The sequence below is a fragment of the Lentinus tigrinus genome, assembly GCF_003813185.1.
Source record: "Lentinus tigrinus ALCF2SS1-7 unplaced genomic scaffold L226scaffold_1, whole genome shotgun sequence".
Taxonomy (NCBI): Eukaryota; Fungi; Basidiomycota; class Agaricomycetes; order Polyporales; family Polyporaceae; genus Lentinus; species Lentinus tigrinus.
The window spans coordinates 2,746,837-2,766,879 of NW_027137910.1; the positions used below are offsets into that span (position 1 = coordinate 2,746,837).

A 20,043-nucleotide genomic window follows, 5' to 3' on the forward strand; every position below is an offset into this window, starting at 1 on the left:
AACTCAGCGGATGTGGTACCAGGCGCTAAGTTATTTGCCAGGCAACTGCCAGGCTATGGCAATTGCCATTGCCATTTCTGCCGGCAGTCTCGCCCAAAACAATTCTGCCCGGTACACTAGAGCCTACTCACTGTCAGACTCTCATGCGGTCCAGCGCCGGCGGCAAACCTTAGCACTATTTATCCTCGACCTCCATCTGTTTCTGGCTCTTCTACTGCTCGCGCACTCTCTATAGCCTCTTACTGCGCTTAAAATTGCACTGCGAACTGCGCCTACTTGTCTAAGGAATCCCAAAAATGCGGCAGAAGCGAGCCAAGGCGTACCGTAAACTCATGTCCCTCTACGCCATGTCCTTCGGGTTCCGGCAGCCATACCAAGTGCTAGGTACGCCCCCGCCCCCAATTTAATCTCTTTTCCAGCATCCAATTGAACGTCTCTTAGTGGACTCGCACATGTGCAAAGAGGCTATCGCGCACAAAATCGACCTCGTGAAGCAGCTCGGCGTCGTACTGCAGGGCACCGTCAAGCCCAGTGAGCCTCCTCTTCTTCCTCCCTCAACCGCGCGAACACTACAGGTTGACTGACCGAACGCCCGGCCAAGCCGTGCTTTAGTGATTACGCAGTGTTGCATACATGAGCTCTACCTTCAAGGCAAGGAGCAGCAGCCCGCCGTGGACCTCGCGAAGACGTTCGAGCGGCGGAAATGCAACCATCGCGAAGCGATCCCGGGGGAAGAGTGTCTTAGCAGTGTTGTTGGTAGGTCTCCTCCTCTCGTCTCACTCCGTCTCCGCCGTTCGTGCGTCTGAGTGTGAGACTTACGCCGCGCGCACGCAGGCGAGACAAACAAGCACCGCTACGTCCTCGCGACACAATCTCAAGAGCTCCGGCAGAAGCTACGAGCCATCCCCGCCATCCCCTTAATCCATATGAAACGCTCCGTCATGATTCTCGAGCCCCCAAGTGATACCACACTCCGCGCGAAGGCTCTCGTACGTCTCGCATTCCTCCATACACCGCGCTCCAGTGCTCATATCGTCTGTAACAGGAAGAAGAGAAAGCTCTACATCCTACCGCGCCGGAGGCGGCGAAGATTCCCAGCGCCGCAACACCAACAGAGCCCATACGAAAGAAGAAGAAAGGACCGAAGGGTCCAAATCCTCTCAGCGTTAAAAAGAGGAAACCTAAGCCTGAGGCTAGCGCAACCGCGAGGAACACAACAGCGGAGTCGGAATCAGCAATAGGAGAGAAACGAAAACGAGAGGATGACGACGGTCAGTCCTCAGCGGCACACACCGAGAGATCAGGTCACAAGAGGAAGCGGCGTCGGAAACATGGAGTCTCAGACAGTGCGGGGACTGCTGGACAAGACTAGAGCGCAATTCGTGCATAGTATAGGACGTGATGTACTCAGTTACGCTCGCAGGCATCGCGATCAAATATCTCAGCCCACAGCCTGGATCATATATACACGACGAAACCGATATCGCACCACCCGCGGAATGCCAGTCAAATGATGATACAATTGCAAATCCTATGCATGCGAGTACGGGTCATGATGATACAGAAGTAGCGCTAACGAACGACGAACAACGGAACGACCAACGACGGCATTAGTCGCCTCCACGAAGACGGAGGACTACGAATAGTGTCAGCACAGTGAGCTCTTGATACAAGGGTAAGAGAACTTACCAAGATGGAGAGTACTCTCTTTCTGGATGTTGTAATCCGAGAGCGTACGGCCGTCTTCCAACTGTTTGCCCGCGAAGATAAGCCTCTGCTGGTCGGGCGGGATACCCTCCTTATCCTGGATCTTCGCTTTCACATTGTCAATCGTGTCGGAAGACTCGACCTCCAACGTGATAGTCTTCCCGGTGAGTGTCTTAACGAAGATTTGCATCCCTCCACGGAGACGCAAGACAAGGTGGAGCGTCGACTCCTTCTGAATGTTGTAATCCGAAAGGGTGCGACCGTCTTCGAGTTGCTTGCCGGCGAAAATCAGGCGTTGCTGATCGGGTGGGATCCCTTCTTTGTCCTGGATCTTCGCCTTCACATTGTCGATCGTATCCGAAGACTCGACCTCCAACGTAATTGTCTTCCCGGTCAACGTCTTCACGAATATTTGCATGCCACCGCGGAGACGAAGCACTGCGAAAGGATTGAGACGATGTAGGAGGGATGTATAGAACAGACGTTACTCACCCAGGTGAAGCGTGGACTCCTTCTGAATATTGTAGTCCGAAAGCGTACGACCGTCCTCGAGCTGTTTGCCGGCGAAGATCAACCGCTGTTGATCAGGAGGAATGCTGCGAGAACGGTTTAGTAAGGAACGATAAGGGCCATCGCAAGCGCTACTCACCCCTCCTTGTCTTGGATCTTGGCCTTCACATTATCGATGGTGTCCGACGACTCAACCTCGAGGGTAATCGTCTTGCCAGTCAAGGTCTTGACGAAAATCTGCATCCCGCCACGCAGGCGGAGGACGAGATGCAGAGTGGACTCCTTCTGAATGTTGTAATCAGAAAGGGTGCGGCCATCCTCGAGCTGCTTGCCCGCAAAGATAAGGCGCTGTTGGTCGGGTGGGATACTGCAAGAACGTTAGTAATAGAGCGTAGCAGTCAAACAAAACACCACTCACCCCTCCTTATCTTGAATCTTGGCCTTTACGTTGTCAATGGTATCGGACGACTCCACCTCAAGGGTGATCGTCTTGCCCGTGAGCGTCTTAACAAAAATCTGCATGGTACGAAGAGGATATGCGGGAGAGTGGTTCAGAGGTTGGATGTAGTTGGGGAGACGGTTGGGAGGCATTAGCGCTGCGGGGGAGGCTTATATATGGGCACGCTCGCGGGGTTTGAAATTGTGAGTCAGCCAATTGTGGGACAAGTCAGCTGCCTTTTCGGGACCGTTTACTCAGGCGAAAGTGATCGGACATTCTCGAACGCCCGTGCAAGTGGCTGTCAACCACATCCTGTGCAAAGACGATTACAACGACGGCCCAGAGAAGAGCAGGACCGGACACGCCTGGCTCAGATTCAGCCCTTCCTTGACACGCGGACAATACTGTAGGTCTTGAGCAAGTTTCTTTCGATATGCAGGTAACTGACACTGATCATCGGTGGCCTCGACTGTCGGTCGGCGCTGCTGCCGCTCGTCTCGGTGCATCATATCAACGTCGCTGTCCATGCGGCGTATGTGTGGTTTGATAGCGCACTCGAAATGCGGCATAGCTGCCGAAGTGGCCAGCTTGCTGCGGTAGCGCGGCTGTGCTAATCCGCGTACCCCGGCCTGAACTCTATCCGACGAGGACTACGATTGGTGGCCTCAGCGGGCCAAAATATTGCAATGCAATCTGCAACGTGGATGCCATCTTGACCGGAAATTTCAAGGACGCCTCGGCAGAAGTGACGACCGGGGTACAGGCGGGATGCTATTTACGTCCGGATGTGCGCACATCACACGAGTACGCTAATAGCTGGCCATCTTCCGAACCCGAAGGCGGCGATAGCAGGGTTTCACAGCCTTGAGTCGCTTCCATGTCCACCTGTGCCTCCCCGAGGAAGTTTCTAGATGGACTCGCCGGGCTCTGTCTATGCGCTGAAGAGAGCCGAGTCGGTCAACCTAACGTGCGCATGCCATGTGTGATTGGCTGACAATGTACTCCCCAGATCCTCGAGAATACGAGGAAACCTTCGCATGCAGGAACCCACTGTATTCGTTGTCTTCTGGGGCGCAGGCACTCCGATGGAAGCGACGGTCGACCATGGGAGGCAATTGGCAGTACACGCCTCCCGGCGGCGCACGGTCGTGTACCCGCCGAACCGGATCGCTTTTCTGGATGTCACCGAATTATTGGGCCATGACTAAGAAAGTTTGCGATGTTGAGATTGTAGGGTTCCAACCGTAAACCCGACCGAAAGTAGGTCTTTGGTGCCAAATATATCGAGAGCCCGCAATACTGCAGCTACCGCAGCATGACGTCTTGACCACAATATAGACCCGTCAGCAGACAGCATGTTCCCTCAGCCAGACCGCCAGACCGAGGAATATGGCCAGTCACCAGGCTGACAAGTCCAAAGCCTGTGTCAGGGACTCGGAGTTCTTCAGGGTTGAGACACCAATCTTCATTAGGGTAAGTCCTGCTCGCGCCACCCTAGTCGCATGCACTTATATCGTGCTCCTGGTAGGTTGATAACGTTATGTTCTGCGTGCCGCCGCACTACTTCGACGGTTCGGAGGCATTCAGATGCATGTTCAGCTTGCCATCTATAACCGATGATTCCCTCCAGGATGGGTCGAGCGAGCAGCGACCTCTTTCCTGGAGGGAATTCGGGCTGACCATTTTCGGGATCTTTTACGCGTTCTATCTGTCCGCATGGCCACACTCTCGTGCGTGCATTCTCATTAGCCCTCTTGATGACGCTAATCTCCTTCGGGTCCCTAGGGCAAGCGAGAATCTCCACCGGCACATCCGCGAACGTCCCACCTCCTGGGTCGCTGTGCTCGACCTCTCCACCAGATGGGAGATGGCTTCGGTTCGGAGCTGGGCTCTGAAGTGTCTCAAGAACGAGGATTGTCTCACGCGACTCGTGCTCGCTCGCAAGTACGACATCCTCGAATGGCGCGTTCCTGCAGTAAAAGAACTCGCTGTTCGCGCAAGCCCCTTGACTCCAGAGGAGTTTCACAAGTTGGGCGTCGACTTGGCGTTGAGAGTCGTCGCGCTCCGTGAACGAGTCCGGTCTTCCACAGTCAGAGAGCCCACGTGAGTGCATCTGTGGATTGTTTCCTGAGTTCCTGCTGAACGGTATGCGTCGTGATTTGATAGCGTAGAGGACATCAACGAGATAGCTGCGCTGTAGCAGCGCCGAGGTGAATTCTGAACACACGATGACCAGTTCCCCGTTAATAGCTCGCACACTGTTCGACAACCGTTGGATGTACCATCGCTATCCGCATGACGCTTGAGAAAACGACGATCGTTATGAAAGCTCTTTTGAAGTACCACTGGGACTTCCTTTCCCGGGTGGCTGCCTCCATGTCCTTGACATGCTGCGTTTACGTATGCTGATGATTTGCGTGCAGCAACTTGGCAGCAGTGCTTCCCACGTCGCCAAGACGGTACCGAACATGCTAGAACACCAACATCTTGACAGACGACGCATGTATTAGCCTCAGGATCAAGCGAGGTTCGTCACAAGGGAGAGGCCCAAGTTCTCTTCGCTCATGACTACAGCCTCGTGAACTCAATGCGATGTTGCACGGAGTGGTGACTGCGCTCACACGCTCCCACAGATGCCCGTTGTCCAGCAGTACCTAACCGTGGTCAACGTCAATGTCCTTGCAACGCCCGGGGCCGCATACAATGGAACATCGACTGGAACATGCCGTCCGATTCACTATTGGACACTCGCAGGGCACATATGCTCCCGTCCCTTGGCACGGGGAGCTGGGGTCAGCAATGAGCATCGCGGATTCGCTGCTGCGACAGTCGCTACGACGTCAAGGGCACCGGGGATTGTGCCCTGATACTTGCACTTGGCAAAGTACTTGGTCTCGAGACGGCCCGAGCAACGGGTTTCTCGTACTAAGTACAGCACATTCACGTGCCCGACTCCGCAGGCCGCAGCATAATATGGTCACTTAGACGCGTTGTAAGTACTTGACGTTCACATGAACTGTCGCCGTCCTTCTCAAGTGCTAGTGTCCACTAGCTCGTCACTGTGCTGGCCCACAGACACGGACTCGGAGCTGTACGTCGAAGTTTCCGACTCCGTGGATGTGGGTATCCATGCATATGCTGACATCATGATCATTCTCGTAACCCTCGTGGCCGTCCGCCGGGATGGTGTGCGCCTCCGTGCCTGGTAAGTACTGTGCATCATGATCGCATGTAAAAGTCCATGGTGGAAGACACTTCGTGAAACGGCAGGACTTGGGCCCATGACCTTCAAGTTTTTCCATCTCTTTCGCCGCTGGTGCACGTCGAGACGTGCCCTGCCGGGGCAGTTTCTAACGACCGAGATAAGATATCGATGAAGACCGGAAAATTCATGGGCGACCGATGACCGACGTCGGACCGGGACACCACGCTGATGTGAGGAGGCGGAAGAAGAAGTCCGACTGATCGCGTTACGAGCCACGGGAGCCTTGCACGAGGATGAAGAAGTGGGAGCAGCAGGGGAGGGGCATACGGGGGTTGCTACCCCAGGACGGCATGGGTTTCTGGACAACAAGATGGAGTGCTCTGGGCGCAGTGTTCGTGTCTCACCCCGCCGGCTTGCATCAGCTTGCATCTCGCATGCGCAAATAGCCAGCACAGAAAGGGCGGCAACATCTGTTCTGATCTCGTCGAGGGAGATCAGATTGCCATCGGGCGCCCGAAGCGGCAGTCGCCAGTACTGGTGCCGGGAGGTTAGAGACCTTGAATCATACAAATCAGACTGAGCGAGGCTCAGCAGCGCTCAGCCTCCTCAGGCCGCGGCTTTCTGGTGACTGACGGTTGCTGTTCGTCCTGCATGGCTCGCACAGACTGACCACCGCCATTTCAGATGAACACACCTCGGATTTGCAGTTTGCGATCTAAATTCCAAACGGGCAGGGGGAACTGCGTCTAGACTGCTTAGCTGAGAACCCATTCGTGCAGCCGGTCGTCGGGACCCGCTGGCCGGCGTCACTGGCATCCTAACAACCATGCCCATTGCCGTCTCCATGAGGAGGGTTATCCGCGCGCGGAACAACAGAACATGCTCGCGAGGCCGTCTGGGCTTTGAGATGGACTTGGCGCGCAGCCTGGCCGTATAAGAGCCAGACTACTCCTGAAATGCCTCCCATCCCCATCCTCTACTCTGCTTCTGGTAGCTGGGCTTGCCCGCGTTCTTCCTTTCCCTAGCTGGCCTTTTCGCCTCTTTGACCTCTGTCCCCGGCCGGTCCGCCCATATTCAATCACCCCTGCACATCTTTCTCCAGCTCGCTCGTCCATCCGTCCTTTGCCTTATCTTTATTGCCTGACTTCAACGACACAATGTCTGTGCTCAAGAGCGTTGCGTTCCTTTCTCTTGCTGTGTCGTCCGCATACGGACACGCATTCATCAACTTTGTCAACGGCGCAAATGGCGTGAGCGGTGTCGGCCTCGGCGTCAGTGCGTGCCTTTTCTTCTTTGTGGTTTGTGCCTCCATCACCAACTGATGATGTCCTTTCCGCAGCGTTCAACGGTGAGGTCGAGCGTGGTGGTACCACGGAGCAGCCGTTCCAGCTCGACACGCCCGTCCTGAAGAACATGAAGGACGACCCGTGCGGCGCCACGCTGCTCGCTGGCTCCGTCGTAATTCCGGACGCCATCAGCACCGTGTCGAAGGCGTTTGGCGGTCTCCCGACCATCCCTTCCAACGGCACCCTCACCCTGGGCATGTTCCAGGTCAACGCCGATGGTGGAGGACCCTTCAACGCTGAGATCAACACCGACGCCACCGGCAAGTCCTGGCAGGCGATTGAGGTCCTCAGCCAGCCCCCGGGTGTGAACGGCATCCTCCAGTAAGTATTTAATAGGAATATTTGGTATCAGAGCAGCGCTGACTTGCAATTTCGCGAACAGCAACGGGCCCGCCAACTCGACGATCACGGTCGCAATCCCCAGCAACGTCACTTGCACGGGTGCCAACAACGCCTGTGTCATCCGCTTCAACAACGGCGGCCCCGACTCGGGCTCGCTCGCGAACGGTGCCGGCCCCTTCGGTGGCTGCGTCGCTGTCGCGCAGGCCACGACCACCACGTCGACATCGTCCAAGGGCAACAACAACGCCTCGACGACGGGCAAGACGACGGGCAAGAAGACCATGAAGAACAACAAGGCCCGTGTCTACTCCCGCTTCTTCTACCCGACGATGGCGGCGCGTGAGGAGGCTGTTGCAGAGCTCGAGCGCCGTCAGAAGCTCACCGCCCAGCTCATCGACGAACTCAAGGTACGGTCATATGTCATCTCCGCCTCGAAACTGTGCTGACGAGTCCTGCAGACCGCCACCGGTACCGCCATTGACATCCCCATCGATGCGATTGCCGGCCACGATGACGCTGCACTCCTCGGCGGTAACTCGACCACCCCCCAGGGCGCGTCGCTGAGCACGCAGGAGGCCGTCGACCTCAAGAAGGCTGTTCAGCTCGCCATCGAGCAGGCGCTCGACCTCTTGGCCTCTGACGAGATCGACGCCGGCGCGGGTGGTCAGGACTCCACCATTACCGACAAGGTCAACGCCGAGGCCGCCGCCGCCTTCAACGATGGCAGCCTCAAGTCCATCAACGCTGGCAACGCTGGTGTTGGCTTCTTCCAGACCGACGTCGTCAACTCCCTCCTCGGCGGCAGTGCGTGTCCATTTGTCCCTCTCTCTCTCTCTATCTCATACTGAGCTGTGTGGTTCCGTTGCAGTTCGCACCGCATCCGCAGACTTGACCGCCGTCGCCGCTGCGACCGCTACGGCGACAGACAGCGCTGCCGCTGCCGCGACGACAACCGCGGCCACGACGAGGACGGGCCACAAGCATAAAGGCCAGCAGAACAACGCTGCCGCCGCCGCGGCGACCCGCCAGCGGATGACCAAGCGGCGCATGTGAAGACATGGCTCTACCTTCCCCGAGAACGAGAACGATGGCGAACGAGCGCCTTACTTTCTTTTTTATCTGCTGGTGATCGAATAGACCGCGCACGTAGGGGTCAGGGTGATATTCAGATAGATTTGGGTCACAGCGGCAGGCTGTAGTGTACGATATCGCATACTATCACTGCTGTTGTAGTGCAAGTCACTCTTTGTTCAATTTTGAGTTCTTGCCCTCTCCTTCACATCCTTGCCTGCTTGTGTGTGCCGCTTCCTTCAATGGGTTTATGCAGCAAATGACAACGAGAAGATATCATTGGTGAGGTTCCGCACTTGCATGGAGTCCTTCTCACCAGGTAAGAGTGGAGAGCAAGTCCTGAACACACCGCTCCCGAGAGCAATATAGAGAACAGCGGGTACGTTCACGAATGCTGATGCATGATGATTAAGGTGCATGCTGCGGACCATTACAACGTCGGTACACTACTACTAGTGCAAAACCTATTCCGTACCAATCCAGATGCCAATCGTCCGCCCTGAGAGACGTGCGAACATCCAAGTCGAACACCGAACACACACCCCCCGTCTCCAGTACGGGATAGCCCATCTACACAGCACATATAAAAATCTCGGCTCTCATTCTCCATCGAGTCCTCTTCAGATATCGGCGCCCGAGAGCGGCTCCGCGGGCGTGTTCGTGGAAGACGTATCCTCATAATCGACATCGAACCCGTTCGTCATCTTCACCGACTTCGCGAGTCGGTCGGGGTCCACGCAGTATTCTCGGAGAGAGCTGATGACGTGCGGGATGACGTCCTTGTGTACGTTCTCGCCCCAGATAACGTCGAGGTGCTCGTACCCATGCAACCTGCGCACCCGGACGTTCTTCTTCGGAAGCTCGTGCAGCATGACGTCGATGTCGACGAGCGAGTCGGAGTCGCCGTAGAGCAGGACGATCGGGCTGGCGATGTTGCGCGTGGGGAAGCGGAGGGGGGCGTACGCAGTGACCCCGGAGGGACGCGGGGTACGGCGGGAGGTGAGGGTGACGCGCTGGACGTCGTCGTCGTACATCTGGAACTTGGCGTTGCGCATGATCTGGAACCAGTGCACGACGGACTTGACGGAGGCGGAGGAGTAGAGGTGAGCAAACGCGGCAAGCTTCTGGGTTGAGGGGATGTTGTGGCAACGCCAGTTGAAGAGCCATGTGATGGAGGTGGTTATGAGGGCGGAGTAGAGGGGTGGGTAGAGAAGGGACTGCCAAGTGGGGACGGAGGACATGATAGACTTGCGGCCGAAGACGAGGAAGACGAGAGTAGGGCTTGAGTTGTATGGGTCAGCAGAATTCACGAAAAGCGGACTTGACCGACGCACCTGGCCTTCATGAGGCTGTCGACGACTCGGGCGGCGAGACCTGCTGGGCTCATGGCGGGAGCGAGGGCGACAAAGACGTTGACCTTCTCATTGAGCGGGGGGTGTATGCTGAGGGCAGCGAAGGCCTGAGCGGTGCCCTGGCTGAAGCCGACATAGCTGAGGCTGGGCTCCTTGGTAACCTTCAAGATGTATTCGATAGAGTCCGGGATATCATGCCAGGCGAAGTCGTCGATGCTATAATTCCAGAACTTGGCGGATGTGGGGCTGTGGTGGATAGATTTCTTGGAGTACTTGTTGCCGCGGTTGTTACCAAGCCAGACATCAAAGCCAAGCTCGGCGAGGGTGAAGGCAACGCAACGCTCTGGGGAGGTGAGACAAACCCAGCCCTCAGAGTTCATGAGAAGACCATGGTGGAGGTAGACGACAGGCTTTCCGGTGGAGACACCGGGGCAGTCGCGGACCTCGCCGCGCTTAGCGGGGAGGCGATGGAGGCCAAGGAGGTAACCGTCCTTGGTGAGAACGACGTGCTCCTCGGGCTCGTAGCCAAAGATCTCGCAGAGCTTCTGAAAGTCTTCGGCGCGACGGATGCGCTCTGCGAGGCGTTGTTCGTCAGATTTTGGGACGGGTGGACCGACGATGAGGTGGAAGAGAGAGCGGGAGCGGTCGTAGAACCACTGTATGACGGACTTTGGGAGGAAGGAGATAATGAGCGTGAGGAGGGCCTCGAAGGCGACGAGGAGTGCGCCGAAGAGGATGGCGGCGTAGTCTCTGGACGTGATGCGGCCGAGGAGCGGGAGGCGGGCCATGGTGGTCGTCGCGCAAGTAAGTTTGATCCGCTGAGACTACTGCGAGGTTGCGATTGAGAGGGAGTGACGTCACGCGTTTCTGCTTCAGTTGTCTTATCTTGGTCCGCTGCCATTTCCTCTGCCTCAGCCTATCCTCGCCCAGCATGGATCATCCTCGGCCACGGGACTGCGACGGCAGACACGGCGCGCTGGCCACGCCCGCTGTGACATCTGCGCTGCTGAGGTGGGCTGCAGCGGGGACGAATGCACTCGAACGGACGGGTCTCTCGCATGCACGGCCATCATTCTATGAGCAATCTTCCCGCTCGGACCTTGCAGGCTTCTCTCGCATCCATCCTTTCCCATCCACCTCCCGCTTCTCTATCTAAAGTCTGGCCCGCCGTACACAGCGATCAACGCCACCACTTTCTCCCTATCTGCCCTTTCCAGCCTCCTCTCCCCCTCCGCCCCCTCCGCCTCACGACCCTTACGACTCTGCACGCTCTGTTATGTCTTCTTTACCCGCCGCCATTCTCTCGAGTTCCTACCAGTCCGCCAGCAGCGTCATAGATGCCTTCGAGTCCTGTGCGTTAATTTTATCCCTTTCCGCCGGAACTTGAGCAAATTTACCTTTTGCACTCCACACAGACCGCCGCGCACAGACACACCACTCGGACTTCGTTTCTGGCTCGTATACCTCCTCGTCGGGACGTAGCGGACTGCCAGACACCGAAGCTGCAATAGAGGAAGAGGAGGAGGAGGAGTATGCCGAAGACGACATTGGTGGCCGTCCCATCCGTCAGCCCACCCGCACCGGGGGCGACGATGCTCTGCTCGAACATATTCAATGGGACGAAGACCTAACCCCCGAGCCGTCTACCGAGTCCCGTCGGTTTGACTTCACCTCGCGCCCCACTACCGACACTCGATGGCCCGTGTCTCCGCTCTTCGAAGACGAGGATGACCTCCCCACTCCCCGTGCCGAGCAGCCTGGGGAGCGCACGCCCTTACTCGTGCGAGGATCCTCATCCCATTTGTCTCTTGGACTTCCCCCTCCCACTACCAGTTTGGAAGAGCACTCCCCGCACTATGCCGCTCTCGGCCGTCGGATATCCTCGACCAGCGTCCGCTCAAAAGCGTCCTTGAAGACAAAGTATTACCATGTCGGGCACAGCACGTTCGCCCAGACAGTACGTATTGTCGCCCTTCTGGACCGTCCTAGAGCGGACATTCAGCCTTTGCGTTGCAGTTGCTCAATGCCGTCGCCGTTCTTTTTGGCATCGGCATGCTCTCAGAACCTCTCGCGTTCGCATATGCTGGCTGGATTGGAGGTACGATCCTCATTATTGGCTACGGTTTGATTTCCTGTTACACGTGCGTTCCCCATACCCTCCGCCATCTTCTTCCATAGCTCACAAAGTCATCGTAGCGCCAAAATCTTGGCGAAGATAGTACTGGAGGATCCCCATATCCGCTCGTACGCTGACATCGGACGTAAGGCCTTTGGGCCACGTTCCATGCCAGTAATTAGCGCGATCTTCGGGCTTGAGCTCTTCACAGTCTCGTACGTCTCTTCGTCTCTTTTCGTCTGCTATTCGCCGCTGACTCGAGCTTAGGGTTGCCCTCGTCACGCTATATGCGGACTCGCTGTATGCCGTCATCCCGAGGTATTCGTCCGATACCTACAAAATCCTTGGATTGCTTGTGTATGTTATTTCTCTTGCGCGTCCGACTGTCACAGGCTTATAGAAGCTTCCAGCCTGATACCCGCGGTGCTAATGCCGCTCTCTTTCCTTTCCTACGCATCTATTCTGGGCATCTTCTCTCTCTTGGCCATCATTGGCATCATTCTGTTCGACGGGTTCACCAAGCCAGATAGCCCGGGCAGTTTGTGGAGCCCGGCGGACATGAGCTTAGGGATCGACAACTACCGCGAGCTCGGTATCGCGTTTGGTCTGTTCATGGCCGGGGTTAGTCTTTTTTTCTGCAGACCGGTTCAGGAACGTCGAGACTGATCTCGCATACAGTTCTCCGGACATGCTGTGATTCCGACGTTGGCGAGGGACATGATTGACCCAACCCAATTCGACGAGATGATCAACTGGGCGTTTGCGATTGCTACCGGCATCTATGGCCTGCTTGGTGTCGCTGGTTATATCATGTTTGGCAATTCCGTCAGCGACGAGGTTAGTAGTGCCCGCATACACGAGAATACCGATCTGACAGCTACTGTGCAGTTCAGCCGGGACCTCATGAAGCATAACACGCATCCGGCGTTGAACGCTATCGCGCTCTGGGGACTGGTGATTACGCCGCTGTAAGTTTGTTCGAGATGCAGGTATAATTGCTACTCAAACCCTCCGTACAGGTCGAAGTATGCTTTGACTGCGAGACCGGTATGTACTTCCTAAGTACGTATGGAGAGAACTCGCGACTGATGTTCAGCCTCGTCTTCGCTAGCTGAGCATTACCATCGAGATGCTCCTAGGTATCGATACGACCGGCGCCGTAGGAGACCACGCCCATGGCGTCCCTGCTCCCACATCCTCTGCCCTCGCCGCGGGCACCAAGGCCAAATCCATGAAGACAGTGCTCATCGCGGTAGAGCGCACGGTGCTCACACTTCTCTCCGTCGCGGTGTCTATCCTCATTCCCGAGTTCGCGTCGGTCATGGCCGTGCTCGGGTCGACGTTTTCCTTCCTGTTGTGTATCATTGGCCCGGTGTCGGCCAAGGTCGCGCTCGCCGGAGGGGTGCGCAGGTGCGGCCTGTGGGATGGAGTGCTGTTGGTAGTCAGTACTGGCATGGCAGTGTGGGGCACGATGTGTGCGTTCGAGAGTGCCGCACCTGTGCCTTGAGTATCTTGAGTATGATGCGGCATATCAAAAGAGGGGGGGGGACGGAAATGGCAAAGGGTAGGCTTCGGATTACGTGCATGGACTTTACCTGTAGCTACCGTAGACACACGACTTGACTTACCTACATACCGTCTGTAGCGCATTCCTGGATACCCATAGATGTTCACGATCACACGCAAAAGGTGTATGAGGAAACGCGTAGAGAACCCCGGAAACTAACTAGGTGATACAGGTGCGTATAGTCTAGTTTACACAGCGGATACAACAGGTGATGACGTCTGCGCTGCGTGCGCGATGACTTTTGTGAGCTCTGGAGAGGTGCACGTTCGATATGAGCCTTGTGTCAGAGGCGGAGAAATTACGGGAGGACGTACGGGGAAGCTGGATGTTTTCTTGCACAACCGTGGACTCGATCTGGTTGTCTGGGTTTGGTGGGATGCTTACGACTCCGGTAGACGCGTCCAACGTCCAGCCGAGCTTCTCAACGTAAGCCTTCAGGTCGTCTTCTGCCATCGCACCCATGCCAATGTCAACATGACGAACCCATCGGCCACGGAGATGGCACTCACTCGAAAGATCCAAGTACGTCCCCAGCCGCTCGCTCCCGATGCTCGTGAACGCAGCCTTGACAGCCCGGACCGCGACCTCCCTCACGGCATCCTCAAAGCCCACGCACTCGACGGTGTAGTTGTCGCGGAGCTGCTCGACGTTGTCCGAGCGGTAGAGGGCCCAGAAGGCGGGGAAGCGGCACTGATGGAGCAGGGCGTGCAGCTGGGTGAGGAGGGGGAGCAGCTGCGGGAGCGGGTCGGGCTCGTCGGCCGAAGGCGCAGGGGCGGTGCGCTCGTCGAGGAGGGAGATGCAGAGATTGAAGTCGGGGAAGGGCGAGGAGGTTAGGGCTTTGATGAGGATGTTGATCACGACGTCGGGGTTGTAGAGGTCGGGGTTGAATTGATACCTGTGGATGGGGAATTGTGCATGAGATGGAGCACATATTGCGACTCGAGGGCTCGGGTGCAGGGTAGATGAGATATTATGGACAGAGGGGTAGGGCGGGGGAGCGTAGACATGGCGATTGTTGGATATAATACGCACAATTTTAGAATGGCAAGGTTGGCGAGGCAGTCATACTCCTCACTTCGAATCTGGTGGTAGAGGTAGTCCTCGAGGATGCTAACGTTGGAGGGGTTATAACGATCTATGAAGTAGTATAGGCTGCCTCAGTAAATGCTTCGAATTCCAGAGGACCAACATGCGTACCGACGCCAGAGACAAGCGTCTCGATCAGTGGAGGACGGGTAGGAGGCGATGCCCAGGTCGCTGCAGAGGTCATGGCTAATCGTCGATTCGTTCAAGTGGCAAAGCAAGCACGCAGATCTGTACAACCAGAGTCCAGGAAGTCGAGGCGGAGAGCAAGAGGCAATGGTCTATCCTACAAGCGCCCATAAAATCTACGCGAGACGTTGGCGAGACGCGCTTGTGCCCCGCGCGACTGTGGCACGCACCTTCGAACTGACCTCCATCCATGTCTATCACTATGAACGTCGACGGCGACGACTACAAACCCGCGGACGAGTTCTCTGAGACAAATGGATACGACGAACCTCAGGTAGAACCTCTGCCACCACCCGACGGCCGAGAATCTGTCGCCCCGACTGCCCTGTCGCCTCCCCCGCTACCAGACTCGTCCACACAGACTCCAGCTCCGGTCCCTCAGCCCAAGCCACATACACCATACAGGCCGAACTACAAGCCTACGCTAATGCTGAGCGGGCACTCGCGCTCTATCTCCTCTGTCAAGTTCAGCCCGGACGGCAGTATGCTCGCATCGTGTGGTGAGTGCTTCGCGGCGCGTTATAGTCTCGGACGTCATGGAGAGTCGAGCTTACCATCGTTGGAAGTAAGCTGCGGATAAGCTTGTCAAGCTGTGGGACTCGGAGACGGGCGACATCATACACACGTTCGAGGGCCACACGGAAGGTGTCTCGGACGTCGCTTGGTCGGGCAATGGGGACTTCCTCGCGTCTGCCTCCGACGACAAGACTGTGCGGTTATGGAGCATGGAAGATGTGAGTGGTTGCGGTCAGACCATACAGAAACAACGCTCATGGATATGCGCTTTCCCAGTATGCCGAGAGGAAAGTCCTGTACGGCCACACCAACTTCGTGTTCTGTGTCAACTTTAGTCCTTCGTCAAGCTTACTGGCGTCAGGAGGGTTCGATGAGTCGGTCAGGGTGTGGGATGTTTCGAAAGGTGTGTTCTGAGGTTGTGGGTGTGACATGTGGACGCCCAGCTGAGCCAACGCAGGCAAGACATTGAAGACTCTACCGGCACATTCTGATCCTGTCACCGCTGTCACCTTCAACCACGATGGCACCCTCATTGCCTCATGTTCGATGGATGGCCTCATGTGAGACATAGAAAGTGAGATATTGTGGTTTTACTGACACCCCTGTCCACAGTCGAATATGGGATACTGAATCCGGGCAGTGTTTGAAGACCCTTGCGGACGACGACAATCCGATATGGTATGTGATGGTCACTCCCTTTTGTAGGTACCTATCTTAATAGTGATCCACAGTTCTCACATCAAGTTCACGCCAAACTCGGTATTCATCCTCGCGAGTACCCAGGACTCAACAATACGCCTATGGAAGGCACAGACGTCAAAATGTGTCAAGACATACACAGGGCACACGAATCGAACCTACTGCATATCTACAGACTTCGCTCCGGGACACAAGCATATCGTGAGCGGTAGCGAAGACATGAAGGTGTACATCTGGGACCTGCAGACACGAGAAATCGTGCAGGTGTTGGAGGGACATCGAGGTCAGCTCCTCCTTCCTTACCCCATATGCTAGTCTGGTGCTGATCATGTTCCTCAGACGTCGTGCTTGCCGTAGCTGTAGGATCGCTATCCGTTGTGCTCTGATCTACTTGACGCTGACCTCCTTGATTGATAGTCTCATCCCACACGACCTATGATCGCTTCTGCCGCCATGGAGAAGGATTTAACGATTCGTATATGGGCTGACGAGCCTTTGGATGGCGTATAACTATTGTATGGCATATCCATCCCTATGTTCATCATTATGCGCTAATAAACTTGTCAGGGTTGAACCTACCGAGACGACTAGTGGTTATGACCGACGACATATCACGCTCTAATCTTGACACGCCCATAATCGCCCTTGTATCATACCGCTATTGTAATTTGCGCCTATGCAACGTTCCTCGTTTTGCTCATGCTTTCCTGCTACTTGATTGGCGGGCGTCCGTCACTTCCGGAGAGGATTGTCTCCGTATCTATATGTGAGGTAGGTTCTGTCTATCGGTCCACAGTACCATGATCATCATGTCGGTTCAGCAGGAGCCGGCTCGACCACATTCTTCACTCTATCCGTCCCATCTGTCGAAACGGACGGTCGCCTGCCAGTCAATCACCAAAGATGGAAGAGTGCGCCTTGCTCATGGACCCTAGTCAGTCATCCAGATAAGTTGTACAAGGTTTTGCCGCGGACACATTCGGTGGCAAGACTTACGTCCGCTGTATCAGTGCGTCCAGAATTAGATAGCTTGGCCGCAATACCGCTACAAACGAGCGAGTCATTGCTCGGGCTCACACGTTCGCGCGGGCGCGCCCAGTGCGGTGCCTTCTATCCCCTCATACCCCGTGGCTCTATCTCAAGACGCATTTGGACGGGATGACTCGTCGTACTAACTACGCGCTTCTGGCATCTTCAAGTTCGGAATGTGATGTCGTAATCGCGGCCGGTTGGTAAACATTAGCGGATAGAGGACCCACACCGACAAATAGTGAGTAGTGAGTAGTACACGTGTCGCATCAGGCTTTCCAAGCTTCCCTCCACTTCCGATGAATCTCAAAGGCTTCAAAAGGACCGTGTCTACGCCGGCGAGTAAACCCTACCGTTGCGTAGCGTACTAGCTAACCGATGTCTGCTGGGTTGCAGGGAAGCCCCAGTGCGGAGCGCCGTCTTGCAACTATCGTCCTCAATCCAACCTCAATCGCCCAGTCCGCCGCAAAGCCTCCCGGTTCGATCAGATAGTAGTGACACGCTGTGTTATGCGGTTATGCGGTTCTGCTCGTCCGCCGCTCCTCTGATCATCAGTAGTGTGTGGTCCATTCCTAGGCCGAATACAGTTCTCGAACCAAGGTGAAACCGCATACCGACTCCGCTGCCCAATCCGTCCACAGTGACTCTGTGTGGGATTCGTTTGTACGGGAGAGGCAAAACAGGGTGACCCACTTGCTGTCTTGCGGACACCAAGCTGCTCTATAAATGCTCAGGTGTCCGAGGATGGTCCATCAGCACGACCAACCTCGACTATCTCACTATGTACGACCCCTCCTCAGACTCCGAAGATTACAACCAGCACCAGAGCCAGCTACCTCTGAATCCTGGTCTGGGTCTCGCTCAGCATCCATGGGTCCAGGCTCTCCGCTCCGCTCTTAGCGAGTCAGCCTTTGTCACTTGTGGTACGGTCGATGTCCCCCAAGACGGCTTGTTTATTTTCTATAGTAATAATGGACGTGCTGGGTGAGCACCTTCGTGTCTAGGATTATGTGCCATTCCGTGACGCTCTTTCCAGACGTCTCGATGTCGTGAACTCATCGAGGCACTCCGAGGCACTCGATGACCTCGAGAAGGCCTGCGACCCCGCCACCTTCGGCGTCGATCAACGAGATGTTCTTGATGTCTCATACCGAAAGTCGGGGAAGCTCGACAGGGACCACTTCTCACTCAACGTGGACATCGAAAGCATAGGGCTGCTCGAGGCCGTCCGCATTGGCCTTCTTTCCTCCAACGACGAGAAGAAGCCCATCCGCGCCGACTTGTACAAACTCAATGTCTACGGTATGAAATCGTTCTATACCTTCGCAACAACCACGCTCACCCTGAGCTTCAAGGGAAAGACTCGTTCTTCAAGCCTCACAAGGACACCCCACGCGGCGATACCATGTTCGGGTCGCTCGTGCTCGTGCTGCCGTCTGCGCATGAGGGCGGTTCTCTCGTCCTCCGGCATGACAACCGCGAGTACGCCTTCGATGCTACGCAACACCTCTCGTTCCTCCCGCACGCCACGCCACGCATTGCATACGTCGCCTTCTTCAGCGACGTGGAACACGAGGTTAAACCAGTTGTATCTGGTCACCGGATTACAATTACCTATAATCTCCATTTCGTCGACGAGGGCCACGTCGAGTCCCGATTTCTCAACGGTCTCGATGTCATCCACCCGCGAGGCGCAAACCGACCCGAGGTTGAGGCTCTACTCAACCCACTGCTGAATGACCCCTCCTTTCTCCCGGAGGGTGGGACGCTCGGCTTTGGCTTGCGCCACCTCTATCCCTTGCCAACGACCTTCCATCCCCAGGTCGATGACACGCTCGAGTTCCTCAAGCAACGTCTCAAGGGTGCGGATGAGGCACTCTTCCGCGCTTGCACGGCGCGCTGTCTCGTCCCCGTCCTCTATACCATCTTCGAGGACACAGAAGGCAACTCTCGCGCCCTCGTTGCCTGCCCACGTGTTGCGAAAATCAGTACTCACGACCAGGACCACGACGAGGAGGTCTGGAAGATACTCTGCCGCCACTTCGATGGGCTTCTCATCAACCCCTCCCAGACTATCGTCGACAGCTTGGCATCTAGTGGTGATGGACCCATCGCAAGCAGATGTCATGTCAACTGGATTACTCCCTTGTCGCAAGCGAATCGCGTGAAGACGCGCTTCGCAGCATACGGGAACGAGCCCATGATGGGCTACCTCTACCAGCGGATCTGCATGCTCGTCAGTGTCGGACCACCGGGAAGGAGGTACGAAGTGGGGAATCTGAGCTGAAGCGGAAACCAGTAGGGTGAAATAGATGGAATAGTCATACGTTGTAGCATTTATGTATACGTACCTCTGCGCCCTCCAGATCGTGCTCTCTCCTCGCTCTGTCTCGCTCATCATGTTCTGCCTCCCTACTTTGCCTGAATTCCCATCATCTGCCGTCTCGCTCGGCTGCTCCTACTCATTACTGCTCTGTATGTTTTAAACTGAATACAAGATTGACCGTTGCATGCCTTACAAGACCTCATTCCAATCAACACCAGGTATCTCTTGGGGGCGGACTTCCGGGATGGTCTGGAGAGGAAGAGCAACAAAACGACGAACAGCTGTGATTGCGTGCGGAGGAGCTACATGGTGTGATCTATGGGTTGCATGGATGCGGCGGAGACAATGCAATGACAACGTCCGCAGTATCCGTATTAGTATGCATGATGCATGATGCGGGAGGACGAGACTGTATGTGTATGCGTCGTGAGTTGCCATGATGTAACAGGTACGAGTCTGGAACTCTCAGTGACCGGGAAGCCTGAAGCCCAATGAACCGTGATCAAGAAAGACGGAGATGCGGACAGAAAATGTAAGCAAGACACG

The 20,043-nt window shown here is 55.9% G+C and overlaps 10 protein-coding genes across 10 annotated transcripts; 7 read left to right on the forward strand and 3 right to left on the reverse strand.

Moving 5' to 3' along the window:
• The first annotated feature begins 155 nt into the window (after window positions 1-155).
• L226DRAFT_32954 (PIN domain-like protein) lies at window positions 156-1,646 on the forward strand. The gene is made up of 5 exons (XM_067673985.1): window positions 156-384; window positions 442-531; window positions 613-756; window positions 835-989; window positions 1,046-1,646. Exons 1-5 carry the CDS (start codon window positions 297-299, stop codon window positions 1,370-1,372), a joined length of 804 nt encoding a protein of 267 aa, XP_067543204.1. The 5' UTR covers window positions 156-296; the 3' UTR covers window positions 1,373-1,646.
• On the reverse strand, window positions 1,381-2,751 carry L226DRAFT_528777 (ubiquitin). The gene is made up of 5 exons (XM_067679458.1): window positions 2,636-2,751; window positions 2,357-2,584; window positions 2,200-2,303; window positions 1,690-2,145; window positions 1,381-1,636 (listed from the first exon to the last, which is right to left on the reverse strand). The coding sequence occupies exons 1-5, from the start codon at window positions 2,737-2,739 to the stop codon at window positions 1,611-1,613; spliced, it is 918 nt and encodes a 305-aa protein (XP_067543205.1). The 5' UTR covers window positions 2,740-2,751; the 3' UTR covers window positions 1,381-1,610.
• Window positions 2,752-3,953: 1,202 nt separating this feature from the next.
• On the forward strand, window positions 3,954-4,916 carry L226DRAFT_33001 (uncharacterized protein). The gene is made up of 5 exons (XM_067673988.1): window positions 3,954-4,129; window positions 4,185-4,227; window positions 4,287-4,386; window positions 4,442-4,759; window positions 4,823-4,916. The coding sequence occupies exons 1-5, from the start codon at window positions 4,046-4,048 to the stop codon at window positions 4,854-4,856; spliced, it is 579 nt and encodes a 192-aa protein (XP_067543206.1). The 5' UTR covers window positions 3,954-4,045; the 3' UTR covers window positions 4,857-4,916.
• Window positions 4,917-7,018: 2,102 nt separating this feature from the next.
• L226DRAFT_565196 (uncharacterized protein) lies at window positions 7,019-8,602 on the forward strand (the record flags this gene model as incomplete). Its single annotated transcript, XM_067683765.1, has 5 exons — window positions 7,019-7,136; window positions 7,201-7,528; window positions 7,590-7,956; window positions 8,008-8,353; window positions 8,418-8,602. 5 exons carry the CDS (start codon window positions 7,019-7,021, stop codon window positions 8,600-8,602), a joined length of 1,344 nt encoding a protein of 447 aa, XP_067543207.1.
• A 391-nt stretch (window positions 8,603-8,993) lies between these two features.
• L226DRAFT_475977 (triacylglycerol lipase) lies at window positions 8,994-10,966 on the reverse strand. Its single transcript, XM_067676693.1, has 2 exons — window positions 9,955-10,966; window positions 8,994-9,901 (listed from the first exon to the last, which is right to left on the reverse strand). The coding sequence occupies exons 1-2, from the start codon at window positions 10,758-10,760 to the stop codon at window positions 9,241-9,243; spliced, it is 1,467 nt and encodes a 488-aa protein (XP_067543208.1). The 5' UTR covers window positions 10,761-10,966; the 3' UTR covers window positions 8,994-9,240.
• On the forward strand, window positions 10,848-13,788 carry L226DRAFT_33057 (uncharacterized protein). The gene is made up of 10 exons (XM_067673994.1): window positions 10,848-11,324; window positions 11,388-11,929; window positions 11,989-12,113; window positions 12,169-12,303; window positions 12,356-12,445; window positions 12,499-12,709; window positions 12,767-12,925; window positions 12,977-13,056; window positions 13,108-13,135; window positions 13,200-13,788. The coding sequence occupies exons 1-10, from the start codon at window positions 11,249-11,251 to the stop codon at window positions 13,593-13,595; spliced, it is 1,842 nt and encodes a 613-aa protein (XP_067543209.1). The 5' UTR covers window positions 10,848-11,248; the 3' UTR covers window positions 13,596-13,788.
• Window positions 13,777-15,018, reverse strand: L226DRAFT_556380 (initiation factor 3). Its single transcript, XM_067683131.1, has 5 exons — window positions 14,853-15,018; window positions 14,688-14,790; window positions 14,165-14,550; window positions 13,970-14,101; window positions 13,777-13,905 (listed from the first exon to the last, which is right to left on the reverse strand). The coding sequence occupies exons 1-5, from the start codon at window positions 14,923-14,925 to the stop codon at window positions 13,844-13,846; spliced, it is 756 nt and encodes a 251-aa protein (XP_067543210.1). The 5' UTR covers window positions 14,926-15,018; the 3' UTR covers window positions 13,777-13,843.
• Window positions 15,019-15,129: 111 nt separating this feature from the next.
• On the forward strand, window positions 15,130-16,652 carry L226DRAFT_451537 (WD40 repeat-like protein; the record flags this gene model as incomplete). Its single annotated transcript, XM_067675018.1, has 8 exons — window positions 15,130-15,427; window positions 15,498-15,661; window positions 15,720-15,846; window positions 15,901-16,003; window positions 16,056-16,121; window positions 16,175-16,425; window positions 16,482-16,501; window positions 16,560-16,652. The coding sequence occupies 8 exons, from the start codon at window positions 15,130-15,132 to the stop codon at window positions 16,650-16,652; spliced, it is 1,122 nt and encodes a 373-aa protein (XP_067543211.1).
• Window positions 16,653-17,803: 1,151 nt separating this feature from the next.
• On the forward strand, window positions 17,804-19,688 carry L226DRAFT_607738 (uncharacterized protein). The gene is made up of 3 exons (XM_067685849.1): window positions 17,804-18,155; window positions 18,208-18,473; window positions 18,527-19,688. Exons 1-3 carry the CDS (start codon window positions 17,953-17,955, stop codon window positions 19,456-19,458), a joined length of 1,401 nt encoding a protein of 466 aa, XP_067543212.1. The 5' UTR covers window positions 17,804-17,952; the 3' UTR covers window positions 19,459-19,688.
• Window positions 19,571-19,945, forward strand: L226DRAFT_33202 (uncharacterized protein). Its single transcript, XM_067674007.1, has one exon. The coding sequence runs from the start codon at window positions 19,682-19,684 to the stop codon at window positions 19,889-19,891; it is 210 nt and encodes a 69-aa protein (XP_067543213.1). The 5' UTR covers window positions 19,571-19,681; the 3' UTR covers window positions 19,892-19,945.
• The last annotated feature ends 98 nt before the right edge of the window (window positions 19,946-20,043 follow it).

Coding starts and splice junctions, on each gene's coding strand:
- L226DRAFT_32954 (XM_067673985.1), top strand. CDS start 297: ATGCGGCAGAAGCGAGCCAAGGCGTACCGTAAACTCATGTCCCTCTAC. Junction 757..834: donor GTGTCTTAGCAGTGTTGTTG/GTAGGTCTCCTC, acceptor GCGCGCACGCAG/GCGAGACAAACAAGCACCGC. Junction 990..1,045: donor CACTCCGCGCGAAGGCTCTC/GTACGTCTCGCA, acceptor CGTCTGTAACAG/GAAGAAGAGAAAGCTCTACA.
- L226DRAFT_528777 (XM_067679458.1), bottom strand. CDS start 2,739: ATGCAGATTTTTGTTAAGACGCTCACGGGCAAGACGATCACCCTTGAG. Junction 2,585..2,635: donor AAGATTCAAGATAAGGAGGG/GTGAGTGGTGTT, acceptor ACGTTCTTGCAG/TATCCCACCCGACCAACAGC. Junction 1,637..1,689: donor AGAGAGTACTCTCCATCTTG/GTAAGTTCTCTT, acceptor CACTATTCGTAG/TCCTCCGTCTTCGTGGAGGC.
- L226DRAFT_33001 (XM_067673988.1), top strand. CDS start 4,046: ATGGCCAGTCACCAGGCTGACAAGTCCAAAGCCTGTGTCAGGGACTCG. Junction 4,387..4,441: donor GTCCGCATGGCCACACTCTC/GTGCGTGCATTC, acceptor TCGGGTCCCTAG/GGCAAGCGAGAATCTCCACC. Junction 4,760..4,822: donor TCCACAGTCAGAGAGCCCAC/GTGAGTGCATCT, acceptor GTGATTTGATAG/CGTAGAGGACATCAACGAGA.
- L226DRAFT_475977 (XM_067676693.1), bottom strand. CDS start 10,760: ATGGCCCGCCTCCCGCTCCTCGGCCGCATCACGTCCAGAGACTACGCC. Junction 9,902..9,954: donor GACAGCCTCATGAAGGCCAG/GTGCGTCGGTCA, acceptor ATACAACTCAAG/CCCTACTCTCGTCTTCCTCG.
- L226DRAFT_33057 (XM_067673994.1), top strand. CDS start 11,249: ATGTCTTCTTTACCCGCCGCCATTCTCTCGAGTTCCTACCAGTCCGCC. Junction 11,930..11,988: donor ACAGCACGTTCGCCCAGACA/GTACGTATTGTC, acceptor TTTGCGTTGCAG/TTGCTCAATGCCGTCGCCGT. Junction 12,304..12,355: donor CTTGAGCTCTTCACAGTCTC/GTACGTCTCTTC, acceptor ACTCGAGCTTAG/GGTTGCCCTCGTCACGCTAT.
- L226DRAFT_556380 (XM_067683131.1), bottom strand. CDS start 14,925: ATGACCTCTGCAGCGACCTGGGCATCGCCTCCTACCCGTCCTCCACTG. Junction 14,551..14,687: donor AACCTTGCCATTCTAAAATT/GTGCGTATTATA, acceptor CCCCATCCACAG/GTATCAATTCAACCCCGACC. Junction 14,102..14,164: donor GACGTACTTGGATCTTTCGA/GTGAGTGCCATC, acceptor GTGCGATGGCAG/AAGACGACCTGAAGGCTTAC.
- L226DRAFT_607738 (XM_067685849.1), top strand. CDS start 17,953: ATGTACGACCCCTCCTCAGACTCCGAAGATTACAACCAGCACCAGAGC. Junction 18,156..18,207: donor AGTAATAATGGACGTGCTGG/GTGAGCACCTTC, acceptor CGCTCTTTCCAG/ACGTCTCGATGTCGTGAACT. Junction 18,474..18,526: donor GTACAAACTCAATGTCTACG/GTATGAAATCGT, acceptor CTGAGCTTCAAG/GGAAAGACTCGTTCTTCAAG.
- L226DRAFT_33202 (XM_067674007.1), top strand. CDS start 19,682: ATGCCTTACAAGACCTCATTCCAATCAACACCAGGTATCTCTTGGGGG.